General features: G+C 48.8%; 1 protein-coding gene across 1 annotated transcript in view; it reads right to left on the reverse strand.

The window, feature by feature from the left end:
• MGA (MAX dimerization protein MGA) overlaps positions 1-24,800 on the reverse strand; it is an 801,076-nt gene that overhangs the window by 571,222 nt on the left and 205,054 nt on the right. The window contains 1 exon segment of the mRNA XM_030215215.1: positions 18,679-18,766. Within this exon segment, the coding sequence (XP_030071075.1) occupies positions 18,679-18,766 (88 nt within the window).

The raw sequence follows: 24,800 nt of genomic DNA on the forward strand, positions 1-24,800 counted from the left end.
TGCCCCTATCGTCTGTAGGGTGGGGAAAGTAGAGAGGAAGTGGGGAGGGATCTTAACTTTTAAAAAAAAACTATGAGCATCATGGGCTTGGAAACTTCCCCTTTTTATTTACAATTTGGAACATCAAATCTGGTATTTAATTTGTGCACACTATTGCATACAGTAAAGCTGTATGCTGGGGGTGCGAAACACAACTGAAATGATAGTTGACTCTTGCCACATTTTTTGAATTGTTTTGTCTAGTCCAATGGAAGCGGAAATGAAGACGCTGTTTAAGGGAAAATTAGGTTCTTACCTTGGTAATTTTCTTTCCTTTAGTCATAGCAGATGAAGCCATTACGTATGGGTTGTGTCCATCAACCAGCAGGGGGAGATAGAGAGCACTCAACTTTTCACAGTGCCTCATGGCCAGCCAGCTCCACTGCCTCTTCAGTATTTGAAGCTTCCAAAGAGGTATGGCAAACCGCAATGGGAATAACATGAACTTTCCTCACAGCGAACGATAGCCCCTTAACAAGGGCATGAACTCAAAAGGAGGGAATGAACACATCCTCCTGAAGGGAATAAACTCGCCCTCCTTATTGTATAACTGGAGGGGATACACGCAACCTCCTGGAGGGAATAAACTCATCCTCCAAAACATAAACTGGAGGGAATGGACTCATCCTCCTATAAGTGAACATGAATCCTGAAGACTGTTTTCCAACTTTCTCCCAAGGAAGGAACTTCAGGAAACAAGAACAGAACCTGAAAACAGATTCACAGCATACATACCATCATACAGGGAGGGCTCATGGCTTCATCTGCTATGACTAAAGGAAAGAAAATTACCAAGGTAAGAACCTAATTTTCCCTTCCTTGTCATCAAGCAGATGAAGCCATTACGTATGGGATGTAACAAAGCAATCCCTATATAGGGTGGGAAGAGGTCACACCACGCGCTAGCACTTGTGCTCCAAAACGTGCATCCCTCCTAGCAGCCACATCCAGCCTGTAATGTCGGGCAAAAGAGAGCTTAGAAGCCCATGTTGCTGCACTGCATATCTCGACGAGAGAGTGCTCCAGTTTCAGCCCAAGAGGAAGAAATCGCTCTGGTAATGCGCCTTAAAGGCTATAGGCGGAGACCGGCCGGCAAGCAGATAAGCTGAAAAGATAGTTTCTTTGAGCCAGCGGGCAATAGTGGCTTTAGACGCTGGAGACCCTCTGCAAGGACCTGATAGCAAAACAAACAGATGATCATAGATCCTGAAAGAGATAGTAACTCGCAGATACTGCAGCAGAGTCCTGCGCACATCCAACAGGTGCAACTGCCCAAAAGATTCTGGAAACTCCTCCTTATCAAAGGAGGGCAAGAAAACAGGCTGGTTTAGGTGAAATGCTGAAGCCACCTTAGGCATGAAGGAGGGCACGGTCCGAACCGTGACCCCGGACTCTGAGAATTGTAGAAATGGGTCTCAACAGGACAGCGCCTGGAGCTCTGACATCCGTCTCGCCGAAGTAATGGCCACAAGAAAAACGGCCTTTAGTGTCAAATCTTTCTCCGATGCTCGCCGAAGCGGCTCAAAAGGAGAAGCCTGCAGGGCCTTCAAAACTAGCCCCAGGTTCCAAGCAGGACAGGGTGCCCGCACGGAAGGCCGGAGCCGAAGCATCCCACTAAGAAACCGTGCCACATCTGGAGGAGCAGCTAAAGACACGCCTTCAACCTTACCACAACGGGAGGCCAACGCTGCCACTTGCATCCGCAGGGAATTATAGGCCAAGCCTATTTGTACACCATCCTGCAAAAAGTCCAGAATCGGCGAGACGGGAGCCCGAATGGGTGTGATCGCTTTTGAAGCACACCAAGACTCAAACTGGCGCCAAATCCTGGCATAAGCCACGGAAGTGGAACGCTTGCGGGCCTGCAGGAGAGTGGAAATGACTGTGTTTGAATAGCCTTTGTCCCTCAATTACGCCCTCTCAATCGCCATGCCATAAGACCAAAGCGGCAGGCATCCTCCATGGCTACCGGGCCCTGTGACAACAGGTTCGGTACCAGAGGTAAAGGAAGGGGAGCCTCCACTAGCATCTGTCGGAAGTCCGCATACCAAGGCCTCCTGGGCCAATCTGGGGCGATGAGGACCACTTCTCCTGGGTGCAGCCGAATCCGCAGGAGCACGCGCCCTATCAAGGGCAACGGAGGGAACACATATAGTAGGCCCGGAGGCCAGGGCTGAGTCAAGGCATCCAACCCTGCCGAGCGAGGATCTCTCCGTCTGCTGAAGAAGCACGGGACTTTAGCATTTGAACTTGTCGCCATAAGATCCATCACGGGCTTGCCCCATTTGGCATATATCTGCAGGAATACTTCATCTGCTAGTTCCCATTCTGCTGGATCGATCTGATGCCTGCTTAGATAATCGGCTTGCACGTTGCTCTGACCTGTAATGTGAGCTGCTGACAGAAACTGAAGATGCAGCTCGGCCCAGTGGCAAATCTGTTCGGCCTGTGCGGCCAGTGCTCTGCACTGAGTGCCGCCTTGTCGATTTATGTAGGCCACTGCTGTCGTGTTGTCTGACATCACTCTGACAGCCAATCCTTCCAGGGTCACTTGAAAGGCCAGAAGCGCCTGAAACACCGCTTTTAACTCTAGACGGTTGATGGACCACTCCGACTCCTCGGGTGTCCATAGACCCTGGGCATACTTCCCCTTGCAATGTGCGCCCCAGCCTTTCAGGCTGGCATCTGTCACCACTAGGCACCAATCGGGGAGCGCCAGCGGCATTCCTCGCCGCAGCATGCTATCTGAGAGCCACCACTCCATGCTGAGTTGGGCCGCAGGGAGCCAAGAAAGTCTGCATTGATAATCCTGAGAAACTGGAGACCATCTTTCAAGTAGGGAATACTGTAGAGGTCTCAGGTGCACTCTCGCCCAGGGCACTACTTCCAATGTGGCTGTCATCGATCCCAGCAGCTGGACAATGTCCCAAGCTCGCGGGCGGGGCATCCTCAGGAGCAGACGGACCTGATTCTGAAGCTTGCACCGCCTTAGCTCGGGTAGGTATACATAGCCCGAGTCTGTGTCGAACCTGGCCTCCAAATATTCTAGAGATTGCGAGGGGGTCAGGTGACTTTTTGCCATATTGACGACCCAGCCTAGAGACTAAAGTACTGAGACCACTCTGGCTGTAGCTTGATAGCTCTCTGTTACAGAGTCTGCTCTGATGAGCCAGTCGTCTAGCTACGGGTGAACCCTGATAAGTACATAAGTACATAAGTAGTGCCATACTGGGAAAGACCAAAGGTCCATCTAGCCCAGCATCCTGTCACCGACAGTGGCCAATCCAGGTCAAGGGCACCTGGCACGCTCCCCAAACGTAAAAACATTCCAGACAAGTTATACCTAAAAATGCGGAATTTTTCCAAGTCCATTTAATAGCGGTCTATGGACTTGTCCTTTAGGAATCTATCTAACCCCTTTTTAAACTCCGTCAAGCTAACCGCCCGTACCACGTTCTCCGGCAACGAATTCCAGAGTCTAATTACACGTTGGGTGAAGAAAAATTTTCTCCGATTCGTTTTAAATTTACCACACTGTAGCTTCAACTCATGCCCTCTAGTCCTAGTATTTTTGGATAGCGTGAACAGTCGCTTCACATCCACCCGATCCATTCCACTCATTATTTTATACACTTCTATCATATCTCCCCTCAGCCGTCTCTTCTCCAAGCTGAAAAGCCCTAGCCTTCTCAGCCTCTCTTCATAGGAAAGTCGTCCCATCCCCACTATCATTTTCGTCGCCCTTCGCTGTACCTTTTCCAATTCTACTATATCTTTTTTGAGATACGGAGACCAGTACTGAACACAATACTCCAGGTGCGGTCACACCATGGAGCGATACAACGGCATTATAACATCCGCACACCTGGACTCCATACCCTTCCTAATAACACCCAACATTCTATTCGCTTTCCTAGCCGCAGCAGCACACTGAGCAGAAGGTTTCAGCGTATCATCGACGACGACACCCAGATCCCTTTCTTGATCCGTAACTCCTAACGTGGAACCTTGCAAGACGTAGCTATAATTCGGGTTCCTCTTACCCACATGCATCACTTTGCACTTGTCAACATTGAACTTCATCTGCCACTTGCACGCCCATTCTCCCAGTCTCGCAAGGTCCTCCTGTAATCGTTCACATTCCTCCTGCGACTTGACGACCCTGAATAATTTGTGTCATCGGCGAATTTAATTACCTCACTAGTTATTCCCATCTCTAGGTCATTATAAATACATTAAAAAGCAACGGACCCAGCACAGACCCCTGCGGGACCCCACTAACTACCCTCCTCCACTGAGAATACTGGCCACACAATCCTACTCTCTGCTTCCTATCTTTCAACCAGTTCTTAATCCATAATAATACCCTACCTCCGATTCCATGACTCTGCAATTTCTTCAGGAGTCTTTCGTGCGGCACTTTGTCAAACGCCTTCTGAAAATCCAGATATACAATATCAACCGGCTCCCCATTGTCCACATGTTTGCTTACCCCCTCAAAAAAATGCATTAGATTGGTGAGGCAAGACTTCCCTTCACTAAATACCTTCTTGCCTGAGCAAAGCAGCTACTACCACCATTACCAATGAAAAGGTTTGGGGAGCTGTGGCAAGGCCAAAAGGCAAGGCCCGGAACTGGAAATGTTTTCCCAACACCGCAAACCTCAGAAACTTCTGGTGCGGGGGCCAAATTGGAATATGCAAGTAAGCTTCTTTCAGGTCTAGAGACGTGAGAAACTCTCCTGGCTGTACCGCAGCAATGACTGAGCGCAGGGTTTCCATGTGGAAATGCCGCACTCTCAGGGACTTGTTTAATTCTTTTAAGTCCAGAATAGGGAGAAAAGACCCACCTTTTCGCGGCACCACAAAGTAGACGGAGTATCGGCCGCAGCCATGTTCGGCGGGAGGTACCGGGGACACAGCCCCTAACTGAATCAGACCTTGCAAAGTCTCCTCTACCGCCGCCCGTTTTGCGGGAGAACCGCATCGGGACTCCACAAAAACGACTCTTACTGGGGCGTTGAATTCTATTCTGTAGCCATCTCTGATCAGGTCCAGAACCCACTGATCTGAGGAAATATTGGCCCACTCCTCGGCAAAGAGGGAAAATTCGTCCTCCGATGACAGGAAGCGAGGAGGGGGCCGGCGCACCATCATTGAGAGGGTCGCCCCTGAACTCCAGGCCTAGAGCCGGTGGCTGCTGAACGCTTGTCCAAGTGAAAGGAGTTCCTCTACTGAAAAACGGGCACGAGAAGTGAACCCAGCAGAACGTCCCGGGCGGTACCTTCTAGCTTCACGGAAGCGAGGTCTATAAGAGGAGTGGACCGCCTGGCCCTTGGAGGAAGGCCTCGGCCTATCTTCGGGCAAGCGCTGGGGTTTAGGATCTCCCAGGCCTTTAACAATTTTTTTTCCAACTCCTCACCAAATAGGAGAAGGCCTTGAAAGGGCAACTTCACCAACCTTTGCTTAGAGGCCATGTCCGCCGCCCAATGTCGTAGCCAAATAAGACGGCGAGCCGCCACTGTACTGCCATTTGTTTGGCCGAAGCTCTGACAATATCATAAAGGGCATCAGCTAAAAAGGACAAAGCCGACTCCAGACGCGGAGCCACATCCGAGAAGGGCTCCGCTCCATCTCCGGGCTATTCCACTGCCTGTTGCAACCACGCCAGGCAGGCTCTAGCAGCATAACAACTGCATGCAGATGCCCGAACAGTAAGACCTGCAATTTCAAAGGACCGTTTAAGTGCTGCTTCCAGCCTACGGTCTTGTATATCCTTCAGGGCAACTCCTCCTTCCACAGGGAGGGTAGTTCTCTGTCACCGCAGTGACTAGGGCATCAACTTTAGGCATTGCAAAGCGAGCCAAATGCTCCTCACGCAGAGGGTATAATTGCCCCATAGCCCTGGAAACTTTCAAAGGTCCCTCGGGGTCAGCCCATTGAGCCGAAATAAGCTCTTGGATGGAGTCATGCAAAGGAAAGGCTCGAGAAGGCTTTTTGGTACTAGCCATCCTAGGATTCACAGAGGAGGCTGTGCCACTGTCAGGCTACTCAACAGAAAGGACCTGTAGGGCATCTGAAATAAGCGCTGGCAGCTCATCATGGTGGAAAATCCTCACCGCGGAGGGATCATCCAGATCCTGTGGTAATTCTGCACCTGACTCTGGCTCCTCAGACCACGAAGGCCTGCCAGAACTCTCCGAATCCTCACAGCCAGACCACGAGGGGGGGGAAAAGGAGGTGCACCACAATCTGAAGGGGAATTAGCCCTTCTACGCTTTTCTTTATGCCAATTATCAGGGAAATAGCATCAGCAGGCAGTCCCAGGCCAGAATCCACTGGGGGGGACAAAAGAAGGGGCCTCAGACGACCCTTGAGGGAGAGCGAATGATACATACCTGTAGCAGGTGTTCTCCGAGGACAGCAGGCTGATTGTTCTCACGACTGGGTTGACGTCAACGGCAGCCCCCTCCAACCGGAAGAAAACTTTGCGGGAGGTCCCGCAAGCAGGTCCACGCCCACCGCGCATGCGCGGCCGTCTCCCACCCCGTGCGCGACCGTTCCCGCTAAGTTGAATGACAAGCAAAGGAATGAGAAAAAAACGCAACTCCAAAGGGGAGGCGGGAGGGTAGGTGAGAATAATCAGCCTGCTGTCCTCGGAGAACACCTGCTACAGGTATGTATCATTCGCTATCTCCGAGGACAAGCAAGCTGCTTGTTCTCACGACTGGGGTATCCCTAGCTCTCAGGCTCACTCAAAACAAAAACCCAGGTCAATTGAACCTCGCAACGGCGAGGGCATAACAGAACATATGAAGAACAACTAACTGAGAGTGCAGCCTGAACAGAACAAATCGGGTCCTGGAGGGTGGAGTTGGATTCAAACCCCAACAGATTCTGCAGCACCGACTACCCAAACCGACTGTCGCGTCGGGTATCCTGCTGGAGGCAGTAATGTGATGTGAATGTGTGGACCGATGACCACGTCGCAGCCTTGCAAATCTATTCAATAGTGGCCGACTTCAAGTGGGCCACTGACGCTGCCATGGCTCTAACACTATGAGCCGTGATATGACCCTCAAGAGTCAGCCCAGCCTGGGCGTAAGTGAAGGAAATGCAATCTGCTAGCCAATTGGAGATGGTGCGTTTCCCGACAGCGACCCCCTTGCTATTGGGGTCGAAAGAAATAAACAATTGGGCTGACTGTCGGTGGGGCTGCGTCCGCTCCAAGTAGAAGGCCAATGCTCTTTTGCAGTCCAATGTGTGCAACTGACGTTCAGCAGGCGGGTATGCGGTCTGGGAAAGAATGTTGGCAAGACAATTGACTGGTTAAGATGGAACTCCGACACCACCTTTGGCAGGAACTTAAGGTGAGTGCGGAGTACTACTCTGTTATGATGAAATTTAGTATAAGGAGCATGAGCTACCAGGGCTTGAAGCTCACTGACTCTACGAGCTGAAGTAACTGCCACCAAGAAAATGACCTTCCAGGTCAAGTACTTCAGGTAGCATGAATTCAGTGGCTCAAAAGGAGGTTTCATCAGCTGGGTGAGGACGACGTTGAGATCCCATGACACTGCAGGAGGCTTGACGGGGGGCTTTGACAAAAGCAAGCCTCTCATGAATCGAACGACTAAAGGCTCTCCAGAGATGGCTTTACCCTCTACACGATAATGGTAAGCACTAATTGCACTAAGGTGATTCCTTACTGATTTGGTGTAGAGACCTGACTCTGATAAGTGCAGAAGGTATTCAAGCAGGTTCTGTGCAGGGCAAGAACGAGGTTCTAGGGCCTTGCTCTCACACCAAACGACAAACCTCCTCCACTTGAAAAAGTAACTCTTTTTAGTGGAATCCTTTCGAGAAGCAAGCAAAACAAGGGAGACTCCCTCAGACAGACCCAACAAAACAAAATCTTCGCCCTCAACATCCAGGCCGTGAGAGCCAGAGACTGAAGGTTGGGGTGCAGAAGCGCTCCTTCGTTCTGCGAAATGAGAGTCGGAAAACACTCCAATCTCCACGGTTCTTCGGAGGACAACTCCAGAAGAAGAGGGAACCAGATCTGACAGGGCCAAAAAGGTGCGAACAGAATCATGGTGCCGCGGTCTTGCTTGAGCTTCAGTAAGGTCTTCCCCACCAAAGGTATGGGAGGATAAGCATACAAGAGGCCGTTCCCCCAATGGAGGAGAAAGGCATCCGACGCCAGTCTGCCGTGTGCCTGTAGTCTGGAACAGAACAGAGGCAGCTTCTGATTGGTCTGAGAGGCGAAAAGGTCCACTGAGGGGGTGCCCCACTCTCGGAAGATCTTGCGTACCACTCTGGAATGGAGCGACTACTCGTGCTGTTGCATAACTCTGCTCAGCCTGTTGGCCAGACTGTTGTTTACACCTGCCACATATGTGGCTGGGAGAAGCATGCCAAACTGGCAGGCCCAACGCCACATCCTGACGGCTTCCTGACACAGAGGGCGAGATCCAGTGCCCCCCCCCCTGCTTGTTGATGTAATACATTGCAACCTGATTGTCTGTCCGAATTTGGATGATTTGGTAGGACAGCTGATCCCTGAAGGCCTTCAGTGCGTTCCAGACCACTCGGCGCTCCAGGAGGTTGATCTGAAGATCCTGTTCCTGGGAGGACCACATCCCCTGGGTGTGGAGCCCATCGACATGAGCTCCCCACCCCAGGCGAGATGCATCCGTCGTGAGCACATTCGTGGGCTGCGGAATTTGGAATGGACGTCCCAGGGTCAAATTGGTCCGATTTGTCCACCAGTGCAGCGAAGCGCGGCAACTGATGGACAGGCGGAGGACATCTTCTAGATTCCCGGTGGCTTGGCACCACTGGGAAGCTAGGGTCCATTGAGCAGATCTCATGTGAAGACGAGCCATGGGAGTCACGTGGACCATAGAGGCCATATGGCCCAGGAGTCTCAACATCTGCCGAGCTGTGATCTGCTGACACGCTCTGGTCTGGGAAGCGAGGGACAGGAGATTCTGAGCCCTTGCCTCGGGAAGATAGGCCTGAGCAGTCTGCGAATTCAGCAGAGCTCCTATGAATTCCAGAGATTGAACTGGCTGGAGATGGGACTTCGGGTAATTTATCACAAACCCCAACAGCTCCAGAAGGTGAATAGTACACTGCATGGACCGAAGAGCTCCTGCCTCTGAGGTGCTCTTCACCAGCCAATCATCGAGATACGGGAACACGTGCACCCCCAGCTAGCGTAGGTACGCCGCAACCACCACGAGACACTTCGTGAACACCCGTGATGCAGAGGCAAGCCCAAAGGGCAGCACACAATACTGAAAGTGACGTGTCCCCAGTCGGAAACGGAAATACTGTCTGTGGGCTGGCAGTATCGGGATGTGAATATAAGCATCCTTTAAATCCAGGGAAGAAAGCCAAACGTCTTTCTGAATCATGGGGAGAAGGGTGCCCAGGGAAAGCATCCTGAACTTTTCTCGCACCAGATACCTGTTCAGGCCTCTCAGGTCTAGGATGGGACGCATCCCCCCTGTTTTCTTTTCCACAAGGAAGTACCTGGAATAGAATCCCTGCCCTTCCTGCCCGGGTGGCACGGGCTCGACCACATTGGCGCTGAGAAGGGCGGAGAGTTCCTCTGCAAGTACCTGCTTGTGATGGGAGCTGAAGGATTGGGCTCCCGGTGGGCAATTTGGTGGAGTGGAGACCAAATTCAGGGTGTATCCGCACCGCACTATTTGGAAAACCCACTGGTCGGAGGTTATAAGAGGCCACCTTTGGTGAAAAACTTTCAACCTCCCCCTGACCGGCAGGCCGTCCGGCACGGATACTTTGATGGTGGCTATGTTCCCATGAATCCAGTCAAAAGCCCGTCCCCTGCTTTTGCTGTGGAGGCGCAGGGGACTGCTCAGGCGCACGTTGTTGACAGGAACGAGCGCGCTGGGAGTGTCCCTGTGCCTGGAGGAGCCCTTCAGGCCGGTTGGGTGTACCTACGCTTGCTGTAGGCGTAGGGGGCAGCCTGCCAGGCCCAGGAACAACGTCCACCTGCTGAGGTGGATGCTGTAGGCGCCCGGTGGGAGAGCTTGTCAAGAGCGGTTTCCCGCTGGTGTAGTTGGTCCACCAACTGCTCGACCTTCTCGTCGAAAATGTTATCCCCTCGGTAAGGGACATCCGCCAGCCGCTGCTGGGTGCGGTTGTCCAGGTCAGAGGCACGCAGCCAGGAGAGTCTGCGCATCACTATACCTTGGGCCGCAGCTCGAGATGCCACATCACAGGTGTCATAGATACCCCTGGACAGGAACTTTCTGCACGCCTTCAGCTGCCTGACCACCTCCTGAAAAGGTCTGGACTGCTCCGGAGGGAGCTCGTCGACCAGGTCCGCCAGTTGCCGCACATTATTCCGCATGTGGATGCTCGTGTAGAGCTGGTATGATTGGATGCGGGTCACGAGCATGGAAGATTGGTAGGCCTTCCTCCCAAACGAGTCCAGAGTGCGAGATACCCGCCTAGGGGGTGCCGAGGCAGTATCCCTCGAACTCCGTGCTCTCTTGAGAGCAGAGTCCACGACCGCCGAGTCATGAGGCAATTGAGGCCGCATCAACTCTGGGTCTGAGTGGATTCTGTATTGGGACTCCGCTTTCTTGGGGGTGGTGGGATTAGATAGTGGCTTCAATCAGTTCCGAAGCAGTGTCTCCTTAAGGACATTGTGCAACGGCACCGTGGAAGACTCTCTACGTGGTGATGGATAGTCGAGGACTTCGAGCATCTCCGCCCTCGGCTCATCAACAGTAACCACTGGGAAGGGAATGCTGATACACATATCCCTGACAAAAGAGGCAAAGGAGAGGCTCTCAGGAGGCGAGAGCTTCCTCTCCGGTGAAGGAGTGGGGTCGGAGGGAAGGCTCACAGACTCCTCTGAGGAGAAATATCTGGGGTCCTCCTCCTCTCCCCACGAGGCCTCCTCCTCAGTGTCGGACATGAGCTCTCTCAGCTCAGACCTCAACCGGGCCAGTCTCGACTGCGAGGAACCACGTCCTCGATGACGGCGTCAAGCGGTGGACTCCCGAGCTGGCGGGGACGAAGCTCCCTCCATCGACGGGGACTCCACCTGAGTGGCGGTCGACACCGGTGCCGCAAGCGGCGTTGGAGGCCTCAGCATTGGGACAGAGCCCACCAGCGCCTCTATCAACGGCACCGGGGGCGCAAGCACCCCCGGTGCCGGTACAGCCTGCAGTATCAGCCCTTCCAGGATCCCGGGAAGGATGGCTCAGAGGCACTCGTCAAGGCCCGCTGTCGGAAAAGGCAGGGGGGCCAGTGTGGGTGCCGGAAGCTTCTCGGGTCCAGGAGACGGTACAGAGATACCCGCGGACCCACGCAGCGACACCTCTTCGACCGAGGGGGAACGCTCCTCCCGGCACTGCCGCTTCCTGGGTGTCGAGTCGTCCCTCAATGTCCCGGAGCTGCCAGTCCCGTGCACCTTGGGCGACTGATGGCGGTGCTTCTTGGCTTTCTTGTGATGTCCGTCATCGGCGCTCCGCGGAAGAGACGAGGAGGAGGTGGAGCCCCCCCCCCCCCCGGCCTCGAGGTATCGGATCCGACCTGAGCAGCGGGAGTGGCCGGGGCAGACTGCCATCGCCGGCAGGCCAGCGGGCCAAAGGTACCTGTGCTCCTGGGGTCGATGCCATAGTCGGCGCCGTCGACATAGGTACCGGCACCGAAGATCCGGCCGTCGACACCGATGCCGTCAAGGTCGACGTTAAAGGGCCGGCGCAAGTTCCAAAAAGACGGTCGCGCAGAACTTGCCTCGCCACCTGCGTCCGCTTCCTTAAGCCGAGACACAAGGTACACGTCTTGGAATTACGCTCCGGGCCGAGGCACTGGAGGCACCAAGCGTGAGTATCTGTCTGCGAGATCTGCAGGCCGCACCGACCACACTTCTTGAATCCGCTCGGGACCTTCGAGGACATCGACGGAAAAATCGCGTCGGCGAAGTCAAAATCGTCGATGGTGGCAGTGAAAAGCACACCCGAAAAATAAAGAAATGACCACGCGGCCACAAGGCCCGCACCCTCGCGACTAGGAACGACGAGGAAAATTTTTTTGTTTTTTTTTTAAAGTAAAAAATAGCGCGAACGCGTACACGAACAAAGAAAAAACGCGGGCTAGGCCGCAATCCGGTTTCCGGGGCTGACTAAGAGAGAGATGTGAACACGTCTCTCTCCAGCGCGGAAAGGGAAAAAAAACAGCGGTAACGGTCGCGCACGGGCGGGAAGACGGCCACGCATGCACGGTGGGCGTGCCCTGCGTGCGGGACCTCCCGCAAAGTTTTCTTCCGGTTGGAGGGGGCTGCCGTGGACGTCTACCCAGTCGTGAGAACAAGCAGCCTGCTTGTCCTCGGAGAAAGCTCTTTTCAGCATGTATGCTTTATGCAAAAATAACAAAATCAGGGGAGAAAAACTCGCCCTGGGCACCCAGATCCCGTCCGGGGCTAGCCGCTCCCTAAATAGCCTCAATTTGAGGTCCCCCCCCCCCCCCCCAGGGATCAGGGCTCTCCGTCTCTATGGAGGCCACACCATGCGGAGAATTCAAAATGGCGTCCGCTGCAGGCTCTGAGCGGGAAGAATCATCGCTCGCCATGCTCGGTCCGGCTCTAACACCTGTACAGCATGATTTACAGAGCCCCGCTGCTGATTTGCACTTGCCACACTGGGAACAGCACTTTACATTCTCTGCAGCCATCGCCGAAAACGGCGTGAGAATTCAAAATGGCAGTTTCGCGCCAACAACGCCCCGATCGCGGGCCCACCCCAGAGGAGTTTAGAAAACACTCTTACCTCACCGGACCGAGCATTACAGCTCCGGTCCCATAGAAGAATCAAAGGAAAACCTCTGTTCCATTTTTTTTTTTTTTAACGCTGTGAGGAAAGCAGAGGTAATAAGAACTCCGGAGGCTCAGATGAGTGGGAAAGGCAGGGAAAGGCGAACCAATGTGCCTGCATCCACTGAGTGGGAAAGGACAGGGAAAAGCAAGCTAATATGTCCACATCCACAGGGGCATGGGTAAGGCAGGGAAAGGGCTAACCTATGTGCCTTCAAAGTGAAGCTGCTATAGAGTCTAACACCCCGGCTAACAACTGGCAAGCCAGGAGCCACCCCCAGGCAATTTTTGATGGAGCTCGAAGAAGCTGCAGCCACCCTGCTTGGGGAGATAGAGAATACTGAAGAGGCAGTGGAACTGGCTGGCCATGAGGCACTGTGAAAAGTTGAGTGCTCTCTATCTCCCCCTGCAGGTTGATGGACACAACCCATATGTAATGGCTTCATCTGCTTGATGAGAAGGAATGATCAATTTACCTTCAAAAAACAGTAATTTGTAAGTTTTGTAATGGTGAATTCAAGTATCATTGCAGCACATCATCTCTATCCTATCATCTCTGCACTAAATATGTATTTTCTCCATCCCAACAAAAATCGAAGGCTTCAACTTCTAGTGAACATCATCAGCCTATTTTACTCCAGTTATAAGAAAAAAGTCAGACAAAGCAAATAGATCCAATTAAAAATGAAAACGTTACGAATGCTATCAACAGGTGGAAACGCCAGGGCCCCCTCCCTTCCCATCTTCAAATCATTGCTCAAAGCCCACCTCTTCAATGTCACCTTCAGCATCTAACCACACCACCTCTACTCAGAAAATCTAGACTGCCCCAACTTGACATTTCGTCCTTTAGATTGTAAGCTCCTTTGAGCAGGGACCGTCCTTCTTTGTTAATTTGTACAGCGCTGTGTAACCCTAGTAGCGCTCTAGAAATGTTAAGTAGTAGTAGTAGTAGTGGATAACCAAGGATGGTCGCCCCCGTTAGCACTGTTTCCGATTATGGCCTCCAGGAAGTTCTGAGGGCTGTAACAGGATGTCAAAGCCTTCTGGAGCAGGCCAAAGATTGATGTACGCATCAGATATGTTTGATGTGGAAAAAAGAAAGGTTCAAGCACTTGTGGATGAAACGACCCATGTTGCACTTACAGCAGATTACTGGACAGCAGTAGCCAATGGCAGCTACCTAGGAGTCACGGGTCACATGCTGGATCATATTTGGACTCTGCAGTCTTTTCTACTAACCATCTGCTGTGTGGTAGAATGCCACTTTATTCCAGTTTGTGTAGAACACTTCAGTCGAGTTGCAAGGGAATGGGGAATCTATGACAAAGATACAATTATCAGTACTAACAATGCGCAGAATGTGACTGCTGCAGTTGATCTGCTGCCTTTTGAACACATGCCATGCTTTGTTCACACTGTGCAGTTGTCACTTAAAGCTGATGAAACCTCCTTTTGAGCCACTGAATACCTGCCATCTGAAGTACTTGACCTGGAAGGTCATTTTCTTGGTGGCAGTTACTTCAGCTCGTAGGGTCAGTGAGCTTCAAGCCCTGGTAGCTCATGCTCCGTATACTAAATTTCATCATAACAGAGTAGTGCTCCGTACTCACCCTAAGTTCCTGCCAAAGGTGGTGTCGAGTTTCATCTTAACCAGTCAATTGTCTTGCAACATTCTTTCCCAGACCGCATACCCGCCCTGCTGAATGTCAGTTGCACACATTAGACTGCAAAAGAGTATTGGCCTTCTACTTGGAGCGACACAGCCCCACAGACAGTCCGCCCAATTATTTGTTTCTTTCGACCCAATAGGAAAGGGGTCGCTGTCGGGAAACCGCACCATCTCCAATTGGCTAGCAGATTGCATTTCCTTCACTTACGCCCAGGCTGGGCTGGCTCGAGGGTCATGTCACGGCTCATAGTGTCAGAGCCATGGCAGCGTCGGTGGCTCACTTGAAGTCAGCCACTATTGAATAGATTTGCAAGGCTGCGACGTGGTCATCTGTCCACACATTCACATCACATTACTGCCTCCAGCAGGATACCAGAGGCCAGTCTCTGCTGGGTGCGGTTGTCCAGGTCAGAGGCACGCAGCCATGAGAGCCTGCGCATCACTATCCCTTGGGCCGCAGCACGAGATGCCACATCACAGGTGTCATATATACCCCTGGACAAGGAACTTTCTGCACGCCTTCAGCTGCCTGACCACCTCCTGAAAAGGCCTGGACTGCTCCGGGGGGAGCTTGTCAACCAGGTCCGCCAGTTGCTTCACATTATTCCGCATGTGGATGCTCGTGTAGAGCTGGTAAGACTGGATGCGGGTCACGAGCATGGAAGATTGGTAGGCCTTCCTCCCAAACGAGTCCAGAGTGCGAGGCTGTTTCTTCTTACAACAATACTCTATCCTCTGCCTTAGACACTCTTGCACCTTTGATGACTCGCCCTATAAGGCGTACAAAACCCCAACCTTGGCTGATATCTCACCTTGCATCCAAACCAAAGTTTCAGCGTGCTTATCTGACATTGCTGTCTGGATGTCTCAACGCCACCTGAAATTAAATATGACCAAAACCGAGTCCCCCCCAAAACCCATCTCCCCGCTCCCCCCGTTTTCTATTTCTGTTGATGGCTCTCTCATTCTCCCTGTCTCCTCAGCTCAAAACCTTGGGGTCATCTTTGACTCTTCTCTCTCCTTCTCTGCTCATATCCAGCAGATTGCCAAGACCTGTCGTTTTTTTCTTTACAACATCCGTAAAATCCGCCCCTTTCTTTCTGAGCACTCTACCAAAACCCTCATCCACACCCTTGTCACCTCTCATTTAGACTACTGCAATCTGCTTATTGCTGGCCTCCCACTTAGTCACCTCTCCCCTCTCTAGTCGGTTCAAAACTCTGCTGCCCGTCTCGTCTTCCGCCAGGGTCGCTTTACTCATACTACCCCTCTCCTCAAGACCCTTCACTGGCTCCCTATCCGTTTTCGCATCCTGTTCAAACTTCTTCTACTAACCTATAAATGTACTCACTCTGCTGCTCCCCAGTATCTCTCCACACTCGTCCTTCCCTATACCCCTTCCCATGCACTCCGCTCCATGGATAAATTCTTCTTATCTGTTCCCTTCTCCACTACTGCCAACTCCAGACTTCGCACCTTCTGTCTCGCTGCACCCTACGCCTGGAATAAACTTCCTGAGCCCCTACGTCTTGCCCCATCCTTAGCCGCCTTTAAATCTAGACAAAGCCCACCTCTTTAACATTGCTTTTGACTCGTATCCACTTGTAACCACTCGCCTCCACCTACCCTCCTCTCTTCCTTCCCATACACATTAATTGACTTGATTTGCTTACTTTATTTTTTGTCTATTAGATTGTAAGCACTTTGAGAAGGGCCTGTCTTTCTTCTATGTTTGTGCAGCGCTGCATACGCCTTGTAGCGCTATAGAAATGCTAAATAGTAGTAGAACACAGTTAGTGGGGCTATGGTCGGTTCCAAGACACTGTAAACACCAAGAATGGGTGTCCTTCCCACAGACTGTCCAATTGCACAGTATAGAGTGCTTAAAGCCACTGAGATCCTTCGTGGACATGGAAGGAAAAACTTCTTCGGCTAAATTAAATGAAGTGATGGTGTCAGAAAAGGAGCAAGGCATGACAAGAAAGGAAGGGAAAGTTCCTGGCTGAAATCAAGGCTTAAAAGCGGCCTGATGACGACTAAAAAATAAAGGAAACTTTAAACTGGGGAAAAAAAAAAAAAGAAAAACTTAAGGGAAACCAAAGAAAGGAGGTTCCACAACAGGAACACAATAAGGGAGAAAAATAAACGAAAGGCACCTAAAAAGGTCTTCAGGACCGAGCGATTTGAGGAGGTTAAAAAAGAAAAACCCCTTCTCCACACCACAGAACACAAAGAACTGAGAACGTGTTCACGTGGCAGGGGGAAGGCACCCACCCATGCGGTGGAGCATGTCTCACGCTCCACAAAGTTTATTTATAATTTTGTAAATTCTGGACCAGGCGACACGGGTCAGCGTCACCCATCTGTGACAGAATACATAAGAATGCTTGGCCTCAGAGAAATGAAGTGACAAATAAATAAATAAAATCGCAACTGTGATGGACCCCCCGCTTCAAACTTCTCAAGCGTATGGTCAAAAGTCACGTCTAGAGTCATGCAGAGTCTAGAGTCGCATGATAAAACAGACACAAACACTGAAACGCCATGTACAGAACCACCATAAAAGGTGGCTTGCTTCTACGCTGAGTATTCATCAGATTCCAAGGATGATCCATTACTGGAACCAACATCTTTTAACAAGGCTGTTGACCTTTACATTGCCAAACCTCAGATAGACCAAGAGTTATGCCTACTTCAGTGGTGGAAAAGACATGAAGCGTCACATCTGGTCACTGCTAGACTGGCAATGAAATATTTAGCTACAATTGTCCCTTGTGAACACTTGTTTTCCTTATCAGGACACACAACTGATGATTTTTTTTTTTTTTTAAACGGCAATGTTGAAAGACTTGTGTGCCTCAGCAGCTGGTTAAAACACTACAATAATGTATAGGGTGTTTAATGTATATGCTGAATATATTTTGCTGTTCTTAAAAGGCAGGATATGCAGTTCACTTACGATGAATGCATTTTTGGGCTGTTCTTCTTCTTATGGTTATTAACAAATACAATATTACTGTAAGTTTTCCCTGCTTCCTTTATTTTTAATCGCACAATTAATCATGATTAAATAATTTAATCGAAATGCAGTCCTACTATGAAAGAATCCAAGAGTCCTTTGCCTCCCCCAATGGTGACAGTTACCCATAAGAAGGACTTTATATATCAAATGTCCAAACTTAACGGCTCTGAAAACTGGCCAGATCCTTTGTTTTCACAGACAATAGGACCGTTATGCCACTTGGAGACTTCAGTCATGTATGGACCTCAATGCCCACGGCTGGTTACTTCTTCTACACAGACCTGCACAATTTGTAACATGGTTTTCCTAGATTCTCCAGGAAGCCTCCCTATTGACCTCACTGTGTCTTTGGGTCGGGGGGTGGGGGAGAGGGAAGCTTGAGGTTTTATTTGTACTGTTCTGCTTTTCTCTACGACTATATGTTTTGCTTCTCTTTAAATAACAATAAAAGAAAGGTTTTAATAAATAAAACAAACATGACTGGAAAAGAACTACAAGAATATCTAAGATTTTTTTCTATTCACCATAAATGTCATGCACATGAACACTGAGGGCAATTTTGTCATCTGACACCAAGCGTGTTCTGCCCAAACTGACATTGGTTGGTGTTTTGAAAGGAGTCACATGCACAAAAAAATGACTTTATATAACTCTCCCCACATTATTAAAACAAGAAAAGGTGAAAGCCACTGTCTTAAGGCTAACTGATGCTATGCTGACCACTACGTGAGTTGTGGCACAGTGGTGTTTCCTGGGGGGGGAGGGGGGGGTGACATCCGGGGCAGATCGCTGATGCGCCCCCCCCCCCCCCCCCCCCCGGCGAATGACACACCACTAGGGGGGTGCCGCACGCCGGTCAGCTTCGTTCATTTCCATGCTCCCTCTGCCCCGGAACAGGTTACTTCCTGTTCCGGGACAGAGGGAGCATGGAAACGAACAAAGCTGACCGGCTCGCAGCACCCCCCCCTCCCCCCCAGCGACGTGCACCCGGGGCGGACCCGCCCCCACCACCACCCCACCCCCCTTGGTACGCCACTGTTGTGGCATACTTTCTTCTCTTATTTACACGTTAATATAGCTCACATACCTGTTTCTTCAGCAGCTACTTGATGAATTTGTAAACTCAGAGGCTCTTCATTCATAATTTTATCCGTGGTGTGAATGTCAAGAGCTTCCTAAAGAGAGAGAGAGAGAATTCAAATTGAGAGGTTTGACAACTGGTTTAAAAAAAAGAAAAAAAAAAAAGTTATACATATATATGAATCTAATCCTAGAAGTCTGAAAGACAGTGTTACTTACCTGGCAACTTCTGTTAACATCCGACTAGAAAAGCTGCAAACAGGGCCATCTCCCTACCACCCCACCACCACCACCACCACACACACCTCCTGAGAAACATCAGCAACAATGCAACCATCTTGTGTAACAATCCAGATATTTAAATGTATTTCTACAATAGCAACCAATCATTGATTTACCAAGTTATCATATCATAATCAAAAATCAAACAATGCAGATTGGTCCGGTCTTATTTGAGACTACCAGAAAGACATTTTCAGATAGGTAACTATTCTGATGTGCCTTGCCCCAGACTATACCAGTTCAGAAGTCCAACTACATCTGGAGACCTCTGCATCAAAAAGCTGCATCTGATGAGGCCCTTTTATCAATTTGATAACAGTCTGTTTTCTAGTTTACCAGTTTTCTCCTCCTCTTTTGGGATACCACTTCAGTCAGAGAACCACCACCACCCTCAGGCTCTGATGCCATAAGTCCTCATTCAAAACTATAATTTCTCCTTTCTTTCAACGAGCCCAACCACTGCAGAGACAATCTTACCAGGAGCCACAGATCAGGACTCCCTCCAGTATTCAGTATACATACAACCTAAGTTTTACCTTTGGTGATGGATTTTATAACTGTGCAAGCGTATGTGCATACTCCTCACTGTGGATTGTGCCAGATTTTCAAACAAATACATGTGTACTTCCACTTTACAAAGTAACAAAGAGAAACTATGTGCTTACATTTATCTGCTCATTTGGGTGTAATTTTTTGTGTTAATTTATGCCAGGGGTTCTTAATTAGGGGTCCATGAACTAGACTCAAAAATATGTTTTCTTCCAAATTCCTTCCTGTTACTTGGAAAGCTGCCTTTGTGAAAAAAAAATGTCAAATTACAATAAGGTATTGTTTCACTTCAAGCATAGCACAACACACTTGGCAGGGCACCTGAGGGCTACTAGTTTCCCTCAGTTTACTCCCATTTAGTGAATAGTGTTGTCTTACCAGCCAATGACAGGTCTGTCATCTTCTCAGGTAGAGGCCAGAATTATTGCAGTACCAGATGACTAGGCTCTGGAAATCAACCTAGACTTGGACTTGTTATGATCATCATGGCTGTCCAAGCTGTGCAGTGTCTAAGTAAGTGAAACAGATGTTTCAGCCACCATGCTGAAGCTTTCTTCAGGATGGCGTAAGGTCAACAAAGTTGACTTCATATAAGTCCCCTAACCTGACTGGCGGAGATTTGAGGCGAGAGCAGTGGTGTGCTGGTAAATTTTTAACAGGCTCTCTACCCGGTCCACCTCGGCGCTCCCCCCCCTCCCCGTCCACCTCGGCGCCCCCCCCCCCCCCCCCGTCCACCTCTGCGCCCCCCCTATCCACCTCTGCGCCCCCCCCATCCAGCTCTGCGCCCCCCCCCCCCCAAAAAAAAAAAATTTGCAGAGCTGGGGGGGGGCAATGCATTACTCTCTCCAGGTAAAAAAAATTAAATAATCCCAGGTTCCAATCTAATTCATGTTTAATATGGGATAAAATGCCATAAATAAGTAAATAAATACAAACTTTTAACGTTCAGCACCTGATTCTCAAAGTGGACATATTCCAAACACTACAATGAAAATAAAATTATATTTTTCTACCTTTGTTGTCTGGTGACTTTGTTTCTCTGATCATGCTGGCCCAGTATCTGATTCTGCTGCTCTCTATCTGTTCCCTTGACTCCGTTCCCATGGCTTCCTTTCCATTTATTTCTTTTCTTTCCTCCTTTCTTCTTCATTTCTGGTCCTCCGCAGACTTGACTGTACAGTGGATCCAGCTTCTGCCTATTTTCTCCATCCATGTGCAGTTTCTCTCCTCACTTCCTTTTCCCTCATCTAATCTCCTTCCTCTATCGTCCCTCCATGTCCAGCATTTCTTTACTCTCCCTTCCCTCCCCTCCATGCATGTCCAGAATTTCTCTTGCCCTCCCCTCCATCCATGTCCTGAAACTCTCCTCTCTCCCCTGCCCCTCTCTATCCATCCATACCCAGCAATTCTCTTCTCTCCCCTGCCCCCCTCTACCCATCCATGCCCTTCCCTCTACCTGCTCCAGCGGAGGGAGGTTCTATAAATAAGATATTAAATTATAAAGAACAATGGTATATCTTTATTTTACAATCAGTAATGCCTTTAGGTCTTAATGCGGAATTGGAGTGGGCGTCCCTTCTCTAGACTTGAGTAAGTTCTGTGCAGTTCTATCCTAGTGGGGCTAAGAGGAAGAGGGGTGACGTCATATCCAGTAGAATATAAAACAGGGTAGAAGTACGCCATCGCCATCTTTGCAAGGAAGTAATTTGAAAGCAGAGCTGGCGCTAAACGGCAGAGGGTGAGCATGATAACAGATATATAATGGTGAGGTGGCAGGGGTAGTTAGAGATATATCCTGGCCACTTTATCGTTGAAGTTAATCTGTATATACATTTTTTTTGTAGGGGGCAGTCCTTGAAAAAGCCCAGTTAAGGGCGAAACATGCATGTCGGGCAGTAACATCAACCCCTGGGTCCGATACATCTTTTAAGATGAGTATTTGATATATTAATTAAAATAAGCTAACTAAAAAACGAATAAGAATAAAATGAAAAATGCATTAATAAATGTGAACCAATGAGTGTTGTGCTGAAATGATTGTCATACAGTAAAGTTGACAACACGCACAGCTGAGGTCACTGGGATAAATTTATTTGCTATATGGACATTTGAATTATATGGATACAAGGATAATTGAGTGGGAGCGAAATCATTTTTATATGTGTTAACTGAGGTCCCACTGAATATATAGAAGAAGGAGCCAGTGTGATTGTTTTATACATTGCGAATTATGGCGTCTGAATTTGAAGGTTATACAGAGGAACAAATCCAAAGATTGATACAACGTCCCACGTTAATGGAGGAAGATGATGTCACTGATCCAACAGGTTCCTGGATGGAATTGGAGAGTCTGCATAAGAGATAAGGGCGGAGCTCCATGCAAGTACGTTGGTGCATTACCTGAAAAAAGCTTGGATCCCGAGGGGGTTAAGAATTATAAAGGAGCCCAAGATATTTACATCTGATAAATTGTTTGTGGACAAGTGGTCTGGTATTTTAAATAAGTGTAACCGGGATTTGATGGCGCTCATTGTAGAGACTACACAACAAGTGGAAGGAGAGTTGAAAGTACAAATAACAACGATGGAAGACACATTGAAGTCCAGTCAAATACCTGAGGATTTCGATAAAAGGATGACAGAGTTAAAGAACGTGATGCGTGCTCTGAAAGAGTCCATTAGATAAGTTAAAATAAAAAAGCTCAAAAGAGATGAGCGTGATTACCAGTTTGGAAAAGTATATACATGGCATAAACGGGATGGTGGGACCTATATTAGAAAGAAGGTGGCGTTTGAAGGGTCCTCTACAGATAGCGAAGATCTGAATACTGGGAGTGAACCTGAACCAAGTGAACAGCCGGGGGACGGACGCGGACAAGGAGGGATGAGAACAAGAGCGAGAAATATGCCACAGAAACAGCCGGCTGGGAGAGAGCAGAGTCGAGATCATCCAGGAGAGACCCGGGGCCGGAGCAGTCGCAAACAGTGGTGAACATTTCTGATAAAATATTGACGCAAGATCAATTACAAGTTCTGGAATTAGGATTGGGATATGTACCGACGACTAGGCATGATGGGTTCCGCCTACGTATAGCGTTATTTAAATTCTTTCGAAAATTACAATGTAAAATATATTTTTGGACCACCTTAGCTCAGTGGATATCTCGATGGTGAAACCATCTTCTAAATGGATGCCTCTGGGACTCATGAATGCAGTAATTTCTACATTCAAAGATCTAATATTCAGAGATTTGGAATGATTGGAGCGAAATGAGAGTATACATCAAAAGGAATAGAAATTTATCACTAAATCAATGGTTGGCTTTAAACTCTTTACGCGAGGACCCAATGAATATAATATTGAAAGCAAACAAGGGAGGTGCTAAGGTTGTGTGGCAAAGGGAACTATATCATCTAGAGGCTACCCAACAGCTACAGGATACAGTAGCATACAGACTGCTGCCAGGGGATCCGATGGAAAGTTTACAAATAAGAATAAAAGAATTGGTGACCCAGGGAGTGAAGGACAATATTTTGACATCAAAGGAAAATAGGTTTTTGATTGAAAGCAATCCACAAACACCTAAGATCTATTTTGTTCCGAAAATACATAAGGATGTGAAAAATCCACCTGGGCGACCTATAGTCTCCACAAGATCATCAGTATTGGAGCGTCTATCGATATTTTTAGATGTGTTTTTGAGGGAACAAGTAATACGGATGACATCATACCTGAAGGATTCATCTCAATTTATGAGAGAGATCCAACAGATTAGTGGGCTTACAGAACATACCTGGTTAGTAACACTTGATACTGTATCACTGTACACTCGTATCCCTCAGGCGGGGGCCATGGATGTTATCAAAGAAGTTCTGGATTTAAGACAAGGACCACAAAGAATACTATCTGATTTTATTATTCAATTGGCTGAGTTGGTAATTTACCAGAACTATTTTTGGTATCATGATCAATATTACCAACAAATAGAGGGAGTGGCGATGGGTGCCACGGCAGCACCCTCAATAGCCACACTATATGTTGCGAAGATTGAAGATCAGCAAATCTATCCATCTGAGAGGTTTAGAGGGGTTCGTTTATGGAAACGATTCCTCGACAATATATTTTTCCTTTGGACAGGATCAGAAGAATCTTTAAATGAATTTGTATGATGGCTAAATACCTTGGATGGGAATATAACGTTTACTAAATCGGCCAGTAAAACAAGTTTGGAGTTCTTGGACATCTGGGTATGTAAGGAAGGACAAAGATTAAGCACCACCCTATACAGGAAACCCATAAGTAGGAATACCTTGCTACAGTTTGGGAGTTTTCATCCGTACAAGCTAAAGTACAGCCTGCCCATAAGTCAGTTCTTGCGGGCTAGATGACTGTGCTCGAGCATGCAAGAATTTAAGAAACATTCTAAGGACTTAGAGAAGAGGTTTCTTGAACGGGGTTACCCCAAGTCTGCAGAAAGAAAAGCATATTTACGTGCAAGATTTGCACAGAGACCCTTATTACTTCAGGATAAATCTTTAGACGACCAAGAACTTTTAACATGTGTACTCCCGTATACAGGGATATCTCTGAAAGTGGTTCAAGTGATAAAAGAACATTGGCATTTAGTTCAGCTCTACCCATGCTTCCAGGATCCTCCTGTGATGTGATATATACTAGAGGGAAGACCATGGGGGAGTGGTTAGCACCAAATCGATTTTATATATCCACAGAAAAGAGAAGATAGAGGACAACAGACTATATGTGGTAGATGCCAATGGTGTCGATTGGCAATGGCGGAGCCTGAGTGGTGTGCACCTAATGTTAGGAAAATTGGTGCCCGAAATATTGTCAACTGTGAAACGAAAAACGTTATATATGTGACTGAATGTCCCTGTAAGTCGATATATGTGGGCAGAAGTTCACGTTCCATCAAAACAAGACTAATGGTGCATAAATCACGGATTGTTACCAACAATATCCAGGCTCCATTAGTAGAGTACTGGATCCAGAAGGCACATCATGTTGAGGATTTGAAGTGGAGGGTGCTGGAGCAGGTAGAGGGAAGGGTGGAGGGAGGTTCTATAAATAAGATATTAAATTATAAAGAACAATGGTATATCTTTATTTTACAATCAGTAATGCCTTTAGGTCTTAATACGGAATTGGAGTGGGCGTCCCTTCTCTAGACTTGAGTAAGTTCTGTGCAGTTCTATCCTATTGGGGCTAAAAGGAAGAGGGGTGACGTCATATCCAGTAGAATATAAAACAGGGTAGAAGTACGCCATCGCCATCTTTGCA

The sequence above is a fragment of the Microcaecilia unicolor genome, chromosome 9, assembly GCF_901765095.1.
Source record: "Microcaecilia unicolor chromosome 9, aMicUni1.1, whole genome shotgun sequence".
Lineage (NCBI taxonomy): Eukaryota > Metazoa > Chordata > Amphibia > Gymnophiona > Siphonopidae > Microcaecilia > Microcaecilia unicolor.